Source organism: Stomoxys calcitrans, chromosome 3 (genome assembly GCF_963082655.1).
Source record: "Stomoxys calcitrans chromosome 3, idStoCalc2.1, whole genome shotgun sequence".
Classification (NCBI taxonomy): domain Eukaryota; kingdom Metazoa; phylum Arthropoda; class Insecta; order Diptera; family Muscidae; genus Stomoxys; species Stomoxys calcitrans.
The window spans coordinates 87,354,150-87,375,663 of NC_081554.1; the positions used below are offsets into that span (position 1 = coordinate 87,354,150).

Here is a 21,514-nt window from a genome sequence, read left to right on the forward strand (position 1 = left end):
AGGGCGCCATTCCTACCTTATTTGGTTGAAATTTTGCAAATTGACTTCTATAATGATTTTCAACATCCAAGTATGGTCTAAATTGATTCATAACCTGATATAGCTGCCATATAAACCTATCTTGGATCTTGACTATATTAGCCTCTAGAGGGCGTAATTCTTATCGGATTTGTGTGAAGTTTTGTGTAGATTTGATTTGATTTTTATACCCTACACCACCACTGTGGTATATCGTATTATAAGTTTGTGCATTTGTTTGCATGCTCAGAAGGAGAAGAGCTAGACCCATTGATAAATATACCGATCAACTCAGAATCATTTTCTTATTCAATCATCATCCAAATTTTGAACATATCACCTTTTTGGCCCAAGGACGAACGCTATTGAGTTTGGTAAAAATCGGTTCGGATTTAGATATAGCTCCCATATATATGTATCGCCCGATTAGCACTTAAATGGCCGTAGAACCTACAATTTTCAACAGATCTGCCCAAAATTAGGCCCCTACTCTTTTGTTGCTGATTTTTTACCTATTTTTATCTGCGTGCTATTACAGACGCATCTATAAAAATTCGTAAGGCTAACGAGTCTATATATGCAGAACATATAAAGAGGACGACGACACTTTGTATCACTTTCTATACCAATATTCATCTTTTGCAAAGGGAAGATCCCATCGTTTGAAACCAAACATATCAATCTTGAATTAACTCTGAGGCATAGATTGGAAGAAATTTAAAGAATATCTGAAAAGCATCGAATTTTGACATACGAAAAGGTTTTTTATACCTTCCACCATGGGATGAAGGTATACTAACTTGGTCATTCCGTTTAGACACCTCGAAATATTGGTGTAATACTCCATAAGGTATATATATTCTTCATCGCCATGACATTTTAGGTCAATCTAGACATGTCCGTCCGTCTTTCACGCTTATTTTTGAGGCAGTAAAGCTAGCCTCTCGATCTGAACCGATCTAACGATTTCAGATCTTGCACCAAAAAGGTCATTTCTATCAAAATATGTAAAAAAATCATGGCAATTTTTTCTATGAATTTCAATTATCATAGTTTAGCTTCTGCCTACAAAATGAAACTGTGAAGAACTTGACAAATGCGGTCCTTGGTGGAGGGTTCAGATTTATTTTTTGAATTGGAAGAGCGTACTAAAAAACCTATTACTGGCTTTCGTGGGTGTCCACGAGGAAATAGGAGTAGCTAAATGTCGTACCTTTTAACATAACCCAACCTATCTACCTCCAATCCTTCCATCTACTTTTTATAGCCGATTCTGAACGGCGTTTAAATGAGCGACAATTCTTTTTACGGAAGTTGTTTAAACCTTAATACCTCAATATTATATTTCTAATACCTCAATAAAATATTTCTTAACCTTTTCATAACATGTTCATCACTGACAAGTTTTTAGCAAAACTGTTTCCAAACATGGTTTGCTTTCTTCAAAATAATCCTCACATAAGCTAAGCCAGTAATGAATAAATTATTAAAAGAATGATAAGAGGTGGGTTTCCAAGATTCGGCCCTAACTTTTCGTGCTTTTACTAAGGTGTCGTTGTAAGCCAAGCCCCACTGTAGATGTTATGCCAAAGTTTCTTAAATAATAATTAAATAAAAAATTCTTTTTGACTTACCGTACTCGAGAGTAGTAGCACTATCCACGTGACTAGTGGCAAAAATATTTTCATTTTTGCTGCAAAAGATAAAAAGAAAGATAGAAATGTAGATAATCATTAATATAAATGCACCATGAAATAAATTTGAGTATTTAACAACGTTTGTCAGTTGTTAATCGCTGACATGAAGAGCATTTAAAATTGCTGCCTCCTTCCCCTTGCATTGCTGGTATACTCTTTGACATTTTGCAACATTGGCAGGACTAATGCAGCGAGTTTAAACATATTTTTCCTAAAACTCACTCACTTTAATCTTTTGTGACTTCTTAGGCGGCCTTTATGGCTTACAGGGCTATTTGACTTTTGGGATCTGTGGTAGCCTTGTCTCGATAAAAATTCCTTCAAATCTGTTACAGCCCTAATTGATAGCAGTGTCTAACTTTGACTAATTAATTACACTTTTTCAATGTCAAACTGTCATTGGGGTAGACGGAAACACACTTCCAGCAATGTGACGATCAGTTGCGCATGCGTGGAATATACGAAAGAAAAGGGCGCCATAAAATAGGCGGCATATTGTGAAAAGCAACATCGACTGGCCGCAAGCATGGACTGTTTGGGCCAAAGCAATGGCCAAACGTTTCACCAATTGCTTTTGGTGCCCTTTTGTGTTTTCGTGAGTGTGTGGGTATGTGTGCTAGAGATATTGCCGGCAAGTGAGTATTTATTATGGCCTATGAAAAAGGATTGACCAAAGTGAATTTCTTACCAACCAGTCCACAACGGAAAAAAAATAAACCTGCGTGCGCGTCTGTGGTACGCTAAAATTGCGTAAATTGATATTCTATGCATTTTAAGCATAACAAGTGTGTATAAATCAAGAGCCGTGCAAAAGGAGTGCTTGAGGCAAATGCATGCAAAGGATTGCCAGCAGCGTCTGTTGGTTACTCACTTGCTGCGTTTGTTTCTATACACAATGAAGAATTTCTTCTTGTCAAAATTTATTTGTAGAATCCTTAGACAAGAGGCGTTGATTTAACGCTAACAATCGCAGATTAGACACTAATAGCATAAGGACACTGCTGTTGCAGAGAGTCTTAACAGAAGTTGAAATTTTAGAGCTGATGAATTGAGTATAAGACTAGAAATGCTAGGGTATGTTTTATAACCTCCACCATAGGATATTAACCCATTAACGCCTTACCGTAGATTCCCTTTTTCGATTTAGATGAAATTTCGTATATTTATTATCAAGTCGTCTTAAAGACGACTGTGTGCTTTACAACCTACTCTAGTTGGGATGGTTGTAAAGCACCATCATCCATTTGACATCTCCCGCTGATGATACTTCTTGGTCGAAATTGAAATCGCGATAACCAGTCAAATGCTTCTAGCAACAACACACTTTTTCTGACTTTAAAATGTTTTTTGCTATACAATGGTCTTAAGCCGGACAATATCCTGCAATGAAATCCGTCCGTCCCTCTCAAATCACGTGGCGGTCGAACGCATAAAGCCAGCCGCTTGAAGTTTTGCACAGATACTGAAGTTTTGCACAGATTTGGGTAGTTCGTTGGGGATTACAAATGGGTCATATCGGTTCAGATTTGGATATAGCCCCCTTTTTATACCGATCCCCCGATTTGACTTTTTGAGCCCCTAGGAGCCTTAATTTTCATTCGATTTGGCTGAAATTTGGAACATAGACTTGTGTTGTGACAGCCATGCCATTTTTCATCCGAATTGATCTATAAAAAGATATAAACCGTTCCCTGGTTTTGACTTCTTGAGCCCTTAGAAGACCAAATTTTCACCTGATTTGGTTGAAATTTGACCTAAAAATCTATTCTGTGACTTACAACATCGGTGCCAAGCTTTACATGGCTGCCATGTAAAAACTTCTCCCAAATGGCATAGTTCCTTACAAATGTTGGCAGCATTAGGAGGGGATGATCACAGCTGAAATTTTTATACCCTACACAACTACTGTGGTACAGGGTATTATAACTTAGTGCATTTGTTTGTAACCGATCGACTCAGAATCACTTTCTGATTCGATTTAGCTATGTCCGTCTGTTTGTCTGTCCGTCCGACTGTCTGTCCGTCTGTCCATGTCAATTTGTGTACAAATTACAGGTCGCAGACCGCTTCAAATTTGGTACGGGCATGTTTTTCGGTTCACATTTGGATATAGCTCTCATATATATATTCGTCCGATTTGCAGTAATACTGCAATAAAATAGTCAATTGTTAACCAATTCGCTCAAAATTTGGCAGGAAGAATTTTCCTATGCCTTCCGACATTACAGGTGAATTTCATAGAAATCGGTTCAGATTTGGATATAGTTCCCATATACATGTTCGTCCGATTTGCTGTGATAATGCAATCAAATGATCATTTGTTAACCGATTTTCTTGAAATTTGTTAGGAAGGATTTTCTCTTGACTTTCGACATTACTGGTGGAATTCATGGAAATCGTTTCAGATTTTGATATAGCTCTCATATATATATCGCCCGATTTTTACTCCTAGAGCCACTGCAAGCGCATTTATTGACCAATCTTCCCTAAACTTCGTACAACGCTTTCTTCGACGACTGTCACAGTATCTGAGAATTTTACTTGAAATTGGTTCAGATTTAGATATAGCTCCCATATATATGTCCTTCCGATTTGCTTTAATATTGCAATAAAATGGTCTTTTGTTAACCGATTCTCTCGAAATTTGGCAAGAAGGATTTTCTTATTACTCTCGATATTACTGCCGAATTTTATAGAAATCGGCTCAGATTTAAATATAGCTGTCATATACGTATATCACCACATTTGCACCCCAAGATTCGCTGCAAACGCATTGTATGACCAATCTTGACCAATCGTGTTCTCGAACGAATGAATTTTTCCAAATGAGCAATTCGTAAATTTCAAAATGGTTGTGTCTAGCCAAGCGATCGTATAAGAATTTGAACCCTCGAACGGCCACTCGAAATAATTTTCCATCTCAGGTGATTGTAAGGGCTGCTCTCCAATCGTTTTCATCGACATTCTCGTCAAAGTAAATGAGACTTATTATTGGGAAACGTTTTTGGAAAATGCGTTGGAGCCTTAGGCAGGCAAACAACTCGGCAGCACCACATAAAGCACTGGTAAACCAAAAATGGCTAAAAAATTATCTTCAGAGTGACTGCCAGATACCAATGTGGTGGACTTTTCTATTTAAATCATGTTAGAGAGCAAGACAAGGACTAAAAAATATGCCTGTTTCCGTGCGCTAAAGAAGGCTCTTGTATGGTTATGAGCCAAAATACTGTCAAACTACATTCGTGCACCTTGCAACTCGTTTTCCGACCGATTCACAGCAATACTAAATTTCCGATGGACATTCCATTAAGAAACAGGGGATACTACTCTCATATCAATGAATGCAGTCCGATTTATGTTTAAGCTCAATGATAGGGGGCCTCCTTTTTATTGCCGAGTCCGAACGGCATGCCGCATTGCGACACCACTTGGTAGAATAGTTTTAACATGGCAGGATACCTCATAAATGTAGGCAGCATAAGTAAGGGGAAACCCACCGCTGATTTCTAATATTCACGCCGGGATTTGAACCTAGGCGTTCGGCGTTATAGGCGGACATGCTAGTCTCTGTGCCACGGTTACATTCACACATTTTTGTCATTTGAATTAATAACAAATATTTTTCGACCAAATTTATGATATTCATCATCTGTTAATGCATGCTTCAACTTCATGTTAAAACAAAAGACTTAAGACACAAACTTCTCCAATGCCATTAATATTCCCACGACCCACCCCAGCAAAGGAAATCACTTGTAGCATATTTCAAACACACAATTGTCTTCAAAAGCCCCTGGCAAACATTTATTATGTAAAATTAACTCTTTTCACTTTTCTAACCAAAAAAAGTCCTCAGTTTGTTACGTTGAAAAGAAGTCAAAATTTGTACAACATTATGGTTGGATCATCATTTATCAACATTTTAGCCTTAAGCCAAGTTCAATTACCTGTCTTCAATAACGGCATAAACCTTTTTGGTACAATTCTAATAATCGCTTTTGCCGTTTTCTTTACAATTTGTTTTTGTTTTTGTTTTTTTTATTTTTTTTTGCCAAGTTTGTTAACCTTTGCGGGAATTTTTGGATTTGCTCACTTGTTGTACAAATTCATTGTGCACATGCTTAATTTCTTTTTTTCTCTCTTCTTTTTATGCCTTTCTTCTTATATGAAAAGAAATGTTTCCCTATTGTGTTGACTTTTCTTTGAAGCAAGTGTCTAAAAACTAAAGACCAGTGTGCGCACACACGCAGAACGACAAAAGTACCGATAAAGTTTAACGTCTTTGTTTTTACTGCTACTAGTGCCGCTGTTGAGTTGTTGTTTTCTCTTGGCTGTTTCAATCACAAGTGCGTGTTTAAAATGTTAACAAAACAAAAATTTCGTGCTTAAGAATTTTTTCCAATTGTTGTTTTGTGCCTCTTTCTCTTTCACTAGCTGTTGTAGCTCTTTTGGGCTATTCTTTTGTAGTTCTTTTTTTCCTATTTCTTGTTCATCTTGAAGAGTCATCAACAAATTGCTTAGACAGGAAATCCTCTTATTTGCTTAAGTTCTAAGTACGAAAAATTTACAGAAAAAAACTTTGTTTAAATCTTTAACTCTTTGTGTGTGCATGTGTGTGGCTTTTTTTCTCTCGAGAAGCTTAAAACAATGGCAATTGTTGTTAACACTTTGTTTTGAATAGCAAAGCCGTTTTAAGAGAAGTGCGCACATGCGCACTCACATGATGGCATTTGATGATAGTGTTAGGGAGCAGTGCTTTTAATGACTGAGCAAATTCCAATAAATTGAAGAAAGTTTAAGAACTTGCTGGAAGGGAGCATTAGCCATTAGAAATGATTTGGCAACCAGTCTCTTCAAATCTCTTTTCTATTTGCCAGCTTAAAGCTACGGAGCATATATGAAAGTTATAACAGAACTCTACAAGTTTAATCTCAGCCAAATTGGATTAGAAATTCGTTCATTAAGTGAGAAAGAACTAAGAGATCAGTACATATGGCGTTTTTAAAGGGTTTTCCAATAAGGGGTGTTATTTTGGGTTTTCAAAAAATTCGATTTTTATACCCTACACCACTACTGTGGTACAGGGTATTATAACTTAGTGTAACACCCAGAAGGAAGGGAGATAGACCCATTGATAAGTATGCCGATCGATTCAAAAACACTTTCTGATTCGATTTAGGTATGTCCGTCCATCTGTTTATGTGTCTGTCTGTCTGTTTGTGTGTCTGTCTGTCCATGTTAATTTGTGTCCTGTGCTTTGACAGGTTGCATTTTCCTTCCGACACCCTTCAAATTTGGTGCAGGTATGTTTTTCGGCCTAGGACGGAGCCTATTGAAATTGGGAGAAACCGGTTCAGATTTGGATATAGCACCCATATATATGTTTGTCCGATTTGGACTAATATTGCAAAAATGTGATCATTTGTTATCGGAAATTTGCCAGAAAAGATTTTTTTCTCGTTGAAAGTAAACGTTGTCCAGGTCAATTCCATCAACTCCGACCATAAAAAATCTTTAATAATCTCTTCACCATTGAACTCCAACCATAAAAAAAATCTTCAATAGTCTCTAAATAGGCCCAATTCATTCACCGTTTCTGTTGATCCAACTTAATTTTCGATAAAGTTAGGTCCAATGACCCCGCTGGACCGTAAACAGCACCAAACATTCACACGTTGAGGATGGAGAGGAGAGCAATGGTTTCGTTTCTTGTGTATCACATAGCGCCGTCTAGTTGAAACTAAACGTTGTCCAGTTCAATACCAACAAACTCCAACCAAAAAAATCTTCAATAGTCTCTAAATAGGCCCAATTCATTCACCATAACTGTTGATCCAACTTCATTTTCAATAAAGTTAAGTCCAATGACCCCACTGGATCATAAACAGCACCAAACACTCACACGTTGAGGATGGAGAGGCTTCTCAAAATAACTCGTGGGTTTTCCGAGCCATAGATCCGGCAATTCCGACAAATAGAGGGGCTTCCCAACAATAACTCGTGGGTTTTCTGAGCCCCATATCCGGGAATCCCGACATATGGAGAGGCAATAACTCGTGGGTTTTCCGAGCCCCATATCCGACAATTTTGCTTGTTGACGAAGCCACCAAAGTGGAAATGGGCCTCACCGCAGTAACCGGAGAAGTTCCTCGTTTAATCATCCAGAGGGCTTTAAAAAGTCTAACACAGATTCCAGTTCGTCTGGAATATGGAACGTTGTCAACATATCGCTAGAGGCATACCACAGATTCCAGTTAGTCTTGCAAGAACGTCCGTTCTACAATTCCCTTGGATATGTCTTTGGCCCGGCACCCATAACAGTTGAATATTTAAATAATTAAACAGAAATACTTTCTCCAGAGATTTCCCACACCCATTTCGATATTTTCGAGGCAGCAGGAGTTTAGATTATGGTTTCCATAAGTTTAATCCGATATAACAATCTACCAGACATTGTTGAAAAAGGAATACAGGCGAATGGAAAGCAGTCACTCTGTTCTTGATTCGTCTATCTTGACGGTTTTGCTTTTTACTTGCCGCCGTAGGATGTAGGGTAAATTTGCCCATGAAAATTCCATTAAGGTATAGGAGCAAACTTCTCACAAATCAATGAGTGCTGTCGTTTGAAGTTTAGTTCTTTGATATGGGGTCTCTTTTTTATAGCCGAAACCGAACGGATGTAGGGTAAATTTGCCCATGAAAATTCCATTAAGGAACAGGAGCATACTTCTCACATATCAATGGGTGTGGTCCTTTGAAGTTTAGTTCAATAATATGGGGTCTCCTTTTTATAGCAGATCTCTTTGGGGAGAAGTTTTTACACGGCACAGTACCTCACAAATGTTGTCAGCTTTAAGAGTGGATAACCACCACTGAACCTTTTTTTATTGTTATCGCTAGGATTCGACCCTATGCGTTCAGCGGACATGCCGACTTCCATTCCGTTTGTAACACCAAACAAATACGTAAAGCTAACCGTTTCAAAGTTTGCACAGATCTTTTTTATTAATGTAGCTCTTTGGGGATTGCAAATGGGCCAAATCGGTCCAGATTTGGATATATCTCCCATATAATGCGGTCCTTTGAGTTGACTTCTTGAGCTCCAACAAGCCGCAATTGTTAACCGATTGAGCAGACATGAGCTACCATATACACTGATCCCCCGATTTGACATCTTGCGCCCCTGGAAGTCATAATTTTTGTCAAATTAGGCTGAAATTTTGCACGTAGTGTTTTGCTAAGACTTACAACAACTGCGTCGAATACGATGCAAATCGTTTTATAATCTGATAAGGCTTCTATAGAACCGATCTCCAGATTTGACGTCTGGAGCACCTGGAAGCCACAATTTTGGTACGATTTGGTTACAATTTTGTACATGTTGTTCTGTTATAACTTCTAACAATCGTGCCAAGTGCTGATCCAATCGAACTATGACCTGATAAAGCTTCCATAGAAACTGATCTCCCGTTGTGACGTCTTAAGCCTCTGGAAGCCATATTTCGTTAAAATTCTGCACTTGGTGTTCTGCTACGGCTTCCAACAACTGTGCCAAGTTCGGTCTAAAACCTAATATTGCTGCCATACAAAGTGATCTCTCGATCCATACAAACTGATCTCTCGATTATCCTTGTTCGGCTACTAGAAGCTGTAATTTTTGCTAGGTTTGGAAGAAATTTAATACGTAGAGAGGAATTACGCCCTTCAACTAAATTTCTTCTCTGAAAAATTTTAGCAGAATCCATGGTGGTGGACTCCAAAGATTCGGCTCGGTCGAAGTTAACAAGTTTTTACTTGTTGGGATTTACTATCGATGAGTTTTAAGGAGCCTTTTGTTATAAAACCTTTTCGGGGGCCGTATGTGTTTGCCAGAGAAGGCCGATGGCCTGGACAAATTGTATGCACGCGAAGAAGAGGTAGTATCGATATTGTCTTCCAGACCCAAAGCAGGTGCAGCAGACCAGTTCCCTGATGGCTATTGGACCAATATTTTAAGAGGTAACCTTTACCATCCTTTTGTGTAGGTAATACATGTATTAGGTTAGGTAAGATGGAAATCAGGATGTGAACCACTATGCCCACTATGGACGTACGTTTGTTGTGCGCTCTTAATATCAAAAAGAAAAGGGAGCTCACGAATTGCGTGTTATGAAAAAAATCTTTAGTTTACCCCATACCACGCCCCTAAGCCGTTTCGTGTCTGGTATTGTGTCTCCACCTAAGTTCCGGTGTCTGTTAGCCGCGAAAGACTGACAATGACATAAGACAATGCTCCAACGTCTTATCATCTTCCTCGAATGCTCTATAGGAGGAAGATTTGGGTCAAGACTTGAAAAAGCAGTGATCGATTTGGATCAAAACTTAAAAAGAGTGCTATTAAATACCACCGTTTGCATCGACATTCCGATATTCTCTCATAAATTTCTGAGATGATCTACCCATCTGTCGTCCATACATCCGTCCACCCTCGTATGGTTCCATCTGCCGATTAAAGGTCTTGAGTTCATAAAAAGCGCATTTCTTATCCAATTTTGCAGAAATTTGGCACAGTGGGTTAAGCTAGGCGCCTCAACAGGCTTGCAGAGTATGGTACAGATCGGACCATATTAGGATATACCTGCTATATTGAAGATCTAACGATTTAAGGGTATGGGATCCTGAAAATCCCATTTAGTACCAGATTTAGTAGAAATGTGGCGCAGAGTTGTGTTCAGCCCCTCGACACTCGCACCAAGTATGGTGTAGATTGGACTATGTTTGGATACAGCCCCCATATAAACCCATCTCCCGATTAAGCTCCATCGGCCATAAAGTACATATTTTTTTATCCGATTTCGCTGAAATTGGGAACGGTAAGTTTTAGCAGTCTCCTTTACATAATAACCAAATATATAGATATAGCTGCCGTATAAACCGATATCCCGATTTAAGGCTCATTTATTTCCTGATTCCATTGAAATTTGGGACAGTGGATTGTGTTCGAATTTGATTCAACATATTTGGATATAGCTGCCATATAGAGCTTACTCCCAATCGGACATAAAAGTCATATTTGTTATCCGATTTTGTTGAAATTTGGTATAGTGAGTTGAATTTGACCTCTGCATAGTCCTCCCACATGTGGTACACATCGGGCTACATTACTCATTGAAGTAAATTGAAATATCAAAATTTTTTCTCTTCGAGCTGTAATTTGTGATTCTAAGCTAATAAGAGAATTCCAAATTAATTCCCATATCAAGCACAAAAATACCAGAGCGAGCCTCAGCAACAAATTTTCTTTTCAAGTTTTGTGCCCGATTCAAAAAAGGAGAAAATTCTGGAATTTTTTTCCGCAAAAAAATGAATTTTCTGTTTCTATTTTAAGACTCATTACGCATGGGCTGCGCCCATATTACTGCGTTCGCTTTTTCTCGTTTTTGCATATTGGGGACATGACAACGGACTCATGGGATGGCATGTGCATTTGAAATTTACTTGCCGTAACAAAAACTGAGCTAGGCATCTGTCATTTTCAATCTCTTTATGAGCATTTGATTTTTTGGTCAAAACCACTACTAATACCCGGTACCGTGGTATGGTGGAGAGCTTTTTCCAACAGGGAACAGGCTTGGTCGGCCTATCAATGTCTAATGCTGTTTGTCGACAGCATTGCATGCAGTCTGCTAGAAAACCGAAACATGCAATAGTGCGCTAATAGGAATGAGAATCAACGGCCTGTGGTTGTACGTCCGTCCGTCCGTCCGACCGTCTGTCTGTTTGTCGATTTATACACATAAGAGGCATGGGACAGCTCACACTTTTATAAATATTTTGTGTGTGGACATTATTAAGCAGGAACAAAAATATGAGGAGCAACATATCTTGTCTTTTTTCCCTTGCCACTTCTCCCTTCCCGTTTCCAACGCCTAACCAAAGAGAAAAAATAAGACCAATTTTATATGAGAAAAAAAAAAAACTACAGAGATGTGTAGATGGACGGACAGAGATATAGACAGCAAATAGCAACTGGCTGCAGAAAAATGCCAACTGCCACAGAAATGGCCGGCAAGAGTTTTAGCAAAACAAGAAATGCAAGAGTGCTTCAAAAATATAAGAGAGACATATCTTACGGATAGCCAAGAAATGCGTAAAATTTCCGGTTTTACTAGATTTAGCAAATAGAAAATATGAAAAAGTCAGTGCCAGTAAATGCCTGCTGCAAATCTGCTATTATTGTTTTTGTTGATGTTGTATTTGTTGTAATTAATATTGTAGGGGATACTATTCAATGGGTTTCTTTATAAATAAACCTATGACATTCAAATGAATAAAAACCAAAAGAAAGAGAACAGGACACTTTTATTTCAACTTTTTGATTACATTTGTCCTTTTGAGGTCATTTGGAGGCCACCGTAGCGTAGAGGTTTGCATGTCCGCTTATCACGCTGAACACCTGGGTTCGAATCCTGGCGAGACTATCAGAAAAAATTTTAAGCGGTGGTTTTCCGCTCCTAATACAGGCAACATTTGTGAGGTACTATGTCATGTAAAACTTCTCTCCAAAGAGGTGTCGCACTGCGGCACGCCGTTCGGACTCGGCTATATCATTGAGCTCGTTATCATTGAGCTTAAAACTTGAATCGGACTGCACACATTGATATGTGAGAAGTTTGCCTCTGTTCTTTAGTGGAATGTTCATGGGCAAAATTTGTTGTTGTTGTTTGTTGTTTTGTAATTGACATCTCAAGCCATTGAAAGACGCAACTGTTGTCCAGAAAGTTGTGCAGGTAGTGCTCTGTTATAACTTTCAACATCCGTTCTAAGTATATCTCCCATAAATTCATCGATCTACCGATATGTCTTCTACGGCCCCGAAAAGCCTCAGTTTTTAACTGATTTGGTAGAAATGAATAATGTACACATTCGTCCTTAACCAAGCACGTTTGTTTAAATATTTAGTACAATCCACAGTGATGGGTTCCCGTGATTCGGTCTGGCCGAACTAAGCACGTTTTTATAACCTCCACCACAGTATGGGGATATACTAACTTCTCTATTCCGTTTGTAACACCTCGAAACATTGATCTTAGACCCCATTAAGTGTAAATATTCTCGATCGTCTCGACGTTCTGAGTCGATCTAGCCATGTCCTTCCGTCTGTCGAAATCACGATGGCGGTCGAACGCGTAAAGCTTGCTTGCAATTTTGCACAGATACTTAATATTGATGTATGTCGTTGGGGATTGCAAATGGGCCATATAGGATCAGATTTAGATATAGCTCCCATATTAACCGGTCTCACGATTTGACTTCTTGAGCCTTCACATGCGGCAATTTTAGTCCGATTTGGCTGAAATTTTGCACAAAGTGTTCTGTTAGTGTTCGTCTGAAATTTTGCACGCGGTGTTCTGTTACGACTTCTTATAACTGTGCCAAATACGGTCCAAGGCAGTTTATAGCCTGATATTGCTTCCATGTTAACCAGTCTCTCGATCCTCCTTGTTCCTAGAAGCTCTAATTTTTGCTGATTTGGCTGAAGTTTGGTATGTAGAATAAAACTTTGCTCTTCAACTAAATTAAATTTATTTAGCAGAATCCATGGTGGTAAGTTTCCAAGATTCGGCCCGGCCGAACTTTATAAGCCTTTACTTGTAAGTCTATCTAGCCATGTCCGTCTGTCAATTTGTTTGTAGAAAGCACGCTCACTTTTGAAGGAGTAAAACTAGGAGCTTGAAATTTTGCACAAATACTTCCTATTAGTGTAGGTTGGTTGGGATTGTGAATGGACCAGATTATACATAATCTATATATATATATTATAATCTCCAGATTATACTTGTTGAGCCTCTAGAGGATGTTATTCTTATTCGATTTTGCTGAAATTTGGCACAGTCACTGTATCCATGACTTCTAACAAAAGTTTTTGGTATGGTCTGAATCGGTCCATAACCTTATGTAGCTCCTATATAAACCGATCTTCCGATTTTACTTTTGAGCCTCTAGATGTCGTATTACTTCACAATGACTTATATGTGGCAAATATGGTCTGAATCGGTCCATAACTTGATATGGCTCTCATGCAAACCAATCTCCCCATTTTACTTCTTAAGTCCCTCTAGGCCGCAATTCTTAACCGATTTGGGTTAAATTTTGCACAATAGGATCCACTATTGTCTTTAGCATCCAAGTCAAGTATGGGCCGAACAGGTTTATAACCTGACGTAGCTCCATTATCATAGCATTTCTTAATCATTAACTTTTGTTTGCCTATAAAGAGATACCGGGCAAAGAACTTGACAAATGCGATTCATGGTGGAGGTCTTGTTACTTTCTCACCAACACATCTTTCTTGGCTAGGGTACATTGTGTTGTACCCATTTAACTTAATCCTGTGTACTCCTCTACAAGTTTGTTATTAAGCTACAAACCCTTCTCACAAAGAGAAATTTTGAAGGCATATTTTTAAGGATCTAAGTTTAATTTGTGACTTTAGTCAAAATATTTTTTTGGCTATAAAAGTGTAACATATATAAGTTTATGGCATGTCTATGGGCAACAAAATAAAACGTGTGGCAATTTTCACGACAAACAAAATACTTTTATCGCGAAGTTTTGTTTTTGTGGTAACCGCGTAATGTTTCACTTCAGCATATCAAACGTTATACCTAATCGTAGTACGAGTGAACGTTACTACCTCTGTTTATTGTAAACCCTTTAGCACCTTCGTCTACGGTAATAGGGACCTTGCTTCGCTAGCTTCAAACGATTATTCGTGTACTGAACCAATTATTACTCTCTTGTGTCTCTCTTACTAGGGAGAAATGGTGAGTATTTGAGCGTAAAGAGCAGTGGATGGCAAAAATACTCACTCTTTTGCACATTACTTTATGTACACAAGAAAATAGTCCCAAGCAGACCCATAGGCTGGCAAATAATTGCAATTGTGTGCTCGTCACTGTTATAGACACATTCTCAAACACAATATCTTTTTCCCCTTTTTGTTTAGACTGAGCAGTAAGAATATGGAGCAGCTTGGACGAGAGCGGAGGTAAACTCGAAAAGTGACAATTTTTAAAGTTTCGGAACAAAATTTCACACATGTCCAATGATAAAAATCATTAGAACAACATACAAATGGCTGCCAGGTACAATAAAACACAAAAGGAATTTCTAAGGCACATTCATTGTTTGGTAAAATTTTCGCGATAAATATCTATTACAAAGTTGGTATTCAAATGTGCCAAAAGTCCAAAAAACATTTTTTGTTTTATTTATAGCATAACTAGTTGGACAGGGTCCGCTCCACTGCGCCTTCGTTCACTCTCTTTATCTGAGCCCTATACAGGCACGGTAAGTAAAAAGTCCTGTTTGGGGGTACTGGTACCGCCTTTCAGATATTTCTCCCCATTGTGTATATCATATTGATGCTCTACTCCCAAATTCCTCTCATTTGCGCCTTATATTGCTATGGTCGGTAAATATGACCGGCATGGGGGAACTTTTGGGGGTGAAGTTGCCTCCTATATATCCGATTCGTGCTCTAGTCCAAAAAAAATGTCATTTGGATCTCATTTTGTCGTTATTCGTTTAAATTTCCATATGGCGGGCTTTGGAGTTGGGGCGGCTGAGCTAGATATCCTCCTCTAAATAAGAATACCAAATTTCTGTTTTTGAGTTTTTATAAACAAACTAAATTTCGGTTACATTGCCCCACTCATCTCTGAGGTCTAGCGTCTTTGAAAAAAGGGTAAGGGGAGGGTCCGCCCATTAATGTTCGGATGTTAGATTTACTCCATTCTCTTGGTTTTGTTGGGGGATTGGAGTAGCCAAACCCCGAAAATGGATATCAGAAGCATACTCTACTCCCAAAAACCACATTTTAGCTTCATATTGCTGTAGTCGGTACATATATGTGGTTTTGGCAGAGTTTATAAGGTGATGCGTTCCATACAACAGATATCAGATTTGAGCCCCTTTTTACCATAATCCACAAATATGTCCAGTTTGAGGGGTATGTAGGGTGGGGCGGGCACCCTCATACTTAGCTCTGCAAAAATAGCAGTAATGTGCTTTACTCTCAAATTTCTTCTATTTGAGCCCCAATTGCCATTGGGTTAGGGGAAGTTAATGGGGTGTCACGACCCCCAATCACTTGGCCTCAAAATTGGCTATCAATTTCGTTTTCTATCATCAAATACCTTTTATTTATTGCCATTGTAGGCAAACATGGCTGGTGTGAAGGGAGTTTAGGGGTCGGACCCTGAAATAATATCAGCATGGATTTTGTTTCAGCATTTTGAAGGTGGCGATTATTTTTTGTCTTGGTTATCTACATTCACAATCATTTTTCAAAGCTACCACTTAGGATACCACATTTTTAAAGATCCACAGGCCCTCCTGTGTCTATCCCAATTTGAGGGTAAAAAGTGTTCTCTACCACCAAAGACCTTTCATTTATGTTCTATTCTCATGATCGGTCTTCATATATTATTTTTAATTCCTTTTGTTTGGATATGATGGGGGATTGGCCTCTGACACGTCCTTTCATTTGAGTTCATATATTCTCGGTCGTCCTATATGACAGTTTGGTGTTGTTTTTATTGGGAGGAGAGAGTCGATCCCCCCGAAAGACAAATGATTTTAGTCCTTTGTTGTTGCGATCTACATGTCCTGTTGAACGGCAGCATGTGACCCTGATACTTGAATACTTATATCAACATTAGATTCGAACTCTACTGTTATTTCGGGTTGCCCAAAAAGGAATTGCGGATTTTTCATACAGTCGGCGTTGACAAATTTTTTCACAGCTTGTGACTCTGTAATTGCATTCTTTCTTCTGTCAGTTATCAGCTGTTACTTGTAGCTTGCTTTAGAGAAAAAGTGTAAAAAAAATATATTTGATTAAAGTTCATTCAAAGTTTTATTAAAAATGCATTTACTTTCTTTTAAAAAATCCGCAATTACTTTTTGGGCAACCCAATAGATCTTTGTTTTATTTCACATATTATCTCGATCAAACCATACATCTTATTGAAGAGCATTCAGTGGGTGAGAAGGACCCACACTCTGTCCCAAATGTGTGTATCCCAGATTCGCAGTCAAATTCCAAAGACATTTTATTTGATACCCGCTTTGTGACGTTGGACATTCATGGCCGATTGGGGGTTTTTGGTGTTGGGGAGGCCCCGTAAACAGCTTAGACCAAATTCTTACAACAGATATGTACTCAACTTTCAATTACTTTTTATTTGATTCCCATATTACCCCTCATAAGGGAAATATTTCCTGTTAAGATGTTTTTGGGGTTGGGGGAGGGTGTGTTAGGATAAAGAAACTTTATATTTGTCACAAATTCCTGCACGAATTTATCGCTAAATACATATACTTTTATCGTAAACAAAGCCCAACTTTTATGAGAAAAGAAGTTTATTTGGCGGAAATTTCCTCTTTATTAAATGAATTACTTTTTTTTTGTGTCTAGACACGTGGTTACTTTAACTTCAATGACAAGGTTTTTTTGCAAACTTTTCGCAACCCATATTAATTTTCACATCGAACTGGTTGTAACATTATATGTAATACCAAAATATGTCTTAAATTTGTTTCTGTACGCATGAGTTTGCAAAACGTTGCAAAATTCATTCATTAAAATCTTATTAATCATTTGAGTAGCACTATCAGGAGTCATGTAACGGTTTCTTTACAAAATTTTTCTTCTGCGAATGTTTGACCAACGACAGAATTGGGAGGCCAAGTCCAGCCAAGGAAAAAAATGAACAAAGCTAAACTCAAACTTAATTTTTATATGTTTTAGTACTATATTGCCTTTGTGGCCTACTTCAAGGCATATCATGTATCTTTCAACAAACTCCCCTTTTTGTTCAATCAGTGATGTTCCAACTCAACTTAATGAAGTAATAATGTACGCAAAAGGAAACATTCGTTGGTTGATGTTAAGGTAATTCCTTTAATTGTGAGTATGTTTTTGTTTTGATCCTCCACTCCACTCATCACTTTGGAATATTCTGTTTGACTTTTGATTCTTGTTGATGAATAATGCTAGTTGTTGGCCTTTCTTACACTTGTTAAACATGGTCCATTGCCTTAGTCATTACCAAAAGGGCGGGTGTCCGGTCTAGCTACATCAGCACAAGCCTCCATGTTAACAGATGTTGTACAAATTCCTCAAAAAAAAAAAAACTTAATATCTGTGCTAAAATCGTCATTAATATGCATGACGTATAAATAGGCGACATGGTCATAATTTAATAGTTTTTATCGATTACGAAAGAAAAAACCTACACTCATGCCCAGCAAAAGGTTAACAATGTTGCATTGTAGCTGCCTTCGCTTATTCGCAATTCGATAAAAAAAAGAAACAACCATACACGAAACTAGTTGCATGCTGCAATCGCAGTCATCCATGGCACAGACCACCTATAAAATTATGATGGAATAATTTCATGTGAAAATATGGTGAACATGAAATGTCAAATATTTAGATAGCGCCTCTCATCAAGATATCGCTGCAGTTTCGGCATCAGAGGCCAACAGCGACAGTCATGTGTCATAGCATTTTACGATTATTGTAGTGATGCCACTTACACACACACACACACACACACGAGCATGAATATGAAGGAGAATTGTTTAATGCAAACGAAAGACTTAAGCTACAAACTTTTACTGTATGGGGTTTCTCTAGAACAATTTCTTGTTAATGCGATAAAATGTAAATTATTGCAAAGATGAAAGGTTACTTGTTATTGAAAGTATATATAAGAGGGGGTCGTGCTTTAAGTGCTTAATGTCTGGAGAAATTGAAATAATTTGGAAATATTGCTGCATAATAAACCCACTTTTTTTAAATTTTTGTATTAGGTTTACAATGAATTCTGAACGAGGTATTATATTAAGCTCATTCAATATGAATGCTGAACATTGGTCTATCTTTTTGTTATAGCGTTCATATATGAAAACCAAAAAAGAAATAAAACAACGGGCTAAGTTCGGGCGGGAGTTAAGGGAGTGGGCGACGTATGCGCATGCAACATTGTGTAACAGCGAAACGGTCGGTAGGACGGCGAAAATCCCATGGGGGGGATCCAGATCGTGAAAAGACGAGGCTATTTCATGAAAGGAAGCAAGAATGAGGTCGGTATAGCTACTGGTATCATAACGGGACACATAGGACTACGAGCTCACTTATGTAAAATCGGTGCGGCAAGTGTGAAGGACATGCGGGGAAGATGATGCGACGTTGGAGCATACCGGTACTTGGGTGGATACCGGTGCTTAAGTGGAGACACAATATCAGACATGAACCAACTTAGGGGAGTGGTCTTGAAAACAATTAAGGATTTTGTAAGTAGCACGGAAGCTGAAGAAGTCAAACCGGGCGATCGGTTTATTTGGGAGCTTTACCAAGTTGTGAACCGACTATGATAATACTTAGTGTGTATTTTGAAAGTCGAAATAAAACTCTACTGGCATATTTGTCAGCAAAATAATGACGCCCTCTAGAGACTCAATAAGCCACATTAAGAAATTGGTTTATATTGGAGCCATACAAGGCCGATTTGAACTTTACGAGGCACAGATGTAGCAAGTCAAAACAGAAAGTGACGAGCAAAAGTTCAGCAAAATCGAATAAGAATTGCATCGTCTAGAGGCTCAAGAAATGTGATTTGAAGACATGTTTATGTAGCAGCTATATCGGGTAATGAACCGATTTCAGCCATACTCGGTACAGTTGTTGGAAATCAATCAATCGAATATGAATGGCATACTCTAGAGGTTCAAGAAGAATAATCTGAAGAAGGGTTTATATGGCAGCTTTGGTGGGTATTGGACCGATTTGAGCCATACTAGGCATAGTTGTTGGAAGTCTTAATATAACGTTCAAAATTTCAGCCAAACTGGATAAGAATTGTGCCTTGTAGCGGCTCAAGAAGGCAAATCGGGAGATCGGTTTCAGCTAAATTGGACAAGAATTGCATCCTCTGGTGATTCAAGAAGTATAATCTGAAGATCGGTTTATATGGCAGCTTTGAGGGGTAATGGATCGATTTGAGGCATAATTGGCACAGTTGTTGGAAGTCATTAAAAATAGTTAAAATTTTCAAATCAGATTAGAATTGAGCCCTCTAGAGGATTAAGAAGTATTAGCTAAAAATCAGTTAATATGGCAGCTATATCGGGAAATAGACCGAAACCATACTTCTCAGGTTGTTGGAAGTCAAAACAAAATATCACGTTCAAAATTTCAGCGACCTCTAGAGGGTCAAGAAGGCAAATTGGGAGATAGATTTATAAGAAGTATTTGTGGAAAAATTCAAGTGCCTAGCTTTACACGTTCGAAAGTTAGTATGCTTTCGACAGACAAACGAACTGATCGATTTTGAATGTCAAGAAGGTGATGAATATATACACTTTGTTGGGTCTTAGATGAATATTTCGATAAGTTACAAATGGAAAGACGAAGTTAGTATACCCTCATCCTAAGGTGAAGGGTATAATGAATATTTACCCACAAATATCCCAATAAGGAAAAGCGGTAGAGTTTTTTTATGATCCAGACCAGCCCCTATTTACATATAACTATGGATGTGGTTGTGAAGGTATAATGAAATGGGAAAATTGATATACATGGTGGCAGGTGTCCAAAGTTCGGCCCGGCCGAACTTGGCACGTTTTTACTTGTAACACCCACCCACTTGGGGTTATATTCATTTTGTTATTTCGTTTGCAACACATCAAAATAACCATTTTCGACCCTGTAAAGTATATATATTCCTGATCAGCGTAAAAATCTAAGACGATCTAGCCATGTCCGTCCGTATGTCCATTGAAATCATGCTACATTCTTTAAAAATAGAGATATTGAGCTGAAACTTTGCACAGATTCTTTTTTTTTTTATCCATAAGCAGGTTAAGTTCGAAGATGGGCAATATCGGACTATACCTTGATATAGCCTACATATAGACCAATCCGCTGATTTAGGGTCTTAGGCCTATAAAAGCCACATTTATTATCGGATTTTGCTGAAATTAGGGACAGCAAGTTGTGTTAGTCCACTCGACATCCTTATTCAATTTGGACCAGATCGGTCCAGATTTGGATATAGTTGCCATATAGACCGATCTCTCGATTTAAGGTTTTGAGCCCATAAAAGACGCATTCATTATCAGATGTAGCCGAAAATTGGGACAGTGAGTTGTGTTAGGCCCTTCGACAGCCTTCTTCAATTTGGCTCAGATCGGTTCAGATTTGGATATAGCTGCCATATAAACCGATCTCTCAATTTAAGGTTTTAGGCCCATAAAAGACGCATTTATTGTCCGATGTCGCCAAAATTTGGGACAGTGAGTTAGTTTAGGCTCCTTGACGTCTATCATCAATTTTGTACTGATCGATCCAGATTTGGATATAGCTGCCATATAGACCGATCTTTCGGTTCAAGGTCTTGGGCCAATAAAACGCGCATTTGTTATCCGATTTCGCTGAAATTTAAGACAGTGAGTTGCGTTAGGCTCTTCAACAACTATGTGCAATTTGGCCGAGATCGGTTCAGATTTGGATATAGCTGCCACATAGACCGATCTCTCGATTTAAGGTTTTGGACCCATAAAAGGCGCATTTAATGTCAAATTTCGCCGAATTTTTGGATAGTGGGTTGCGTTAGGCCCTTCGACATTTCTCTTTAATTTGGCCCAAATCGGTTCAGATTTGAATATAGCTGCCATATAGTCCAATCTCTCGATTTAAGGACCTTGCCCCATAAAAGTCGCATTTATTTTGCGATTTTGTTCAAAAT

At 38.3% G+C, this 21,514-nt stretch overlaps 1 protein-coding gene across 1 annotated transcript in view; it reads right to left on the reverse strand.

The window, feature by feature from the left end:
* Positions 1-21,514, reverse strand: part of LOC106085046 (uncharacterized) — a 319,563-nt gene that overhangs the window by 186,780 nt on the left and 111,269 nt on the right. The window contains 1 exon segment of the mRNA XM_059364246.1: positions 1,653-1,711. Coding sequence (XP_059220229.1) covers positions 1,653-1,706 — 54 coding nt within the window. The 5' untranslated portion in view covers positions 1,707-1,711.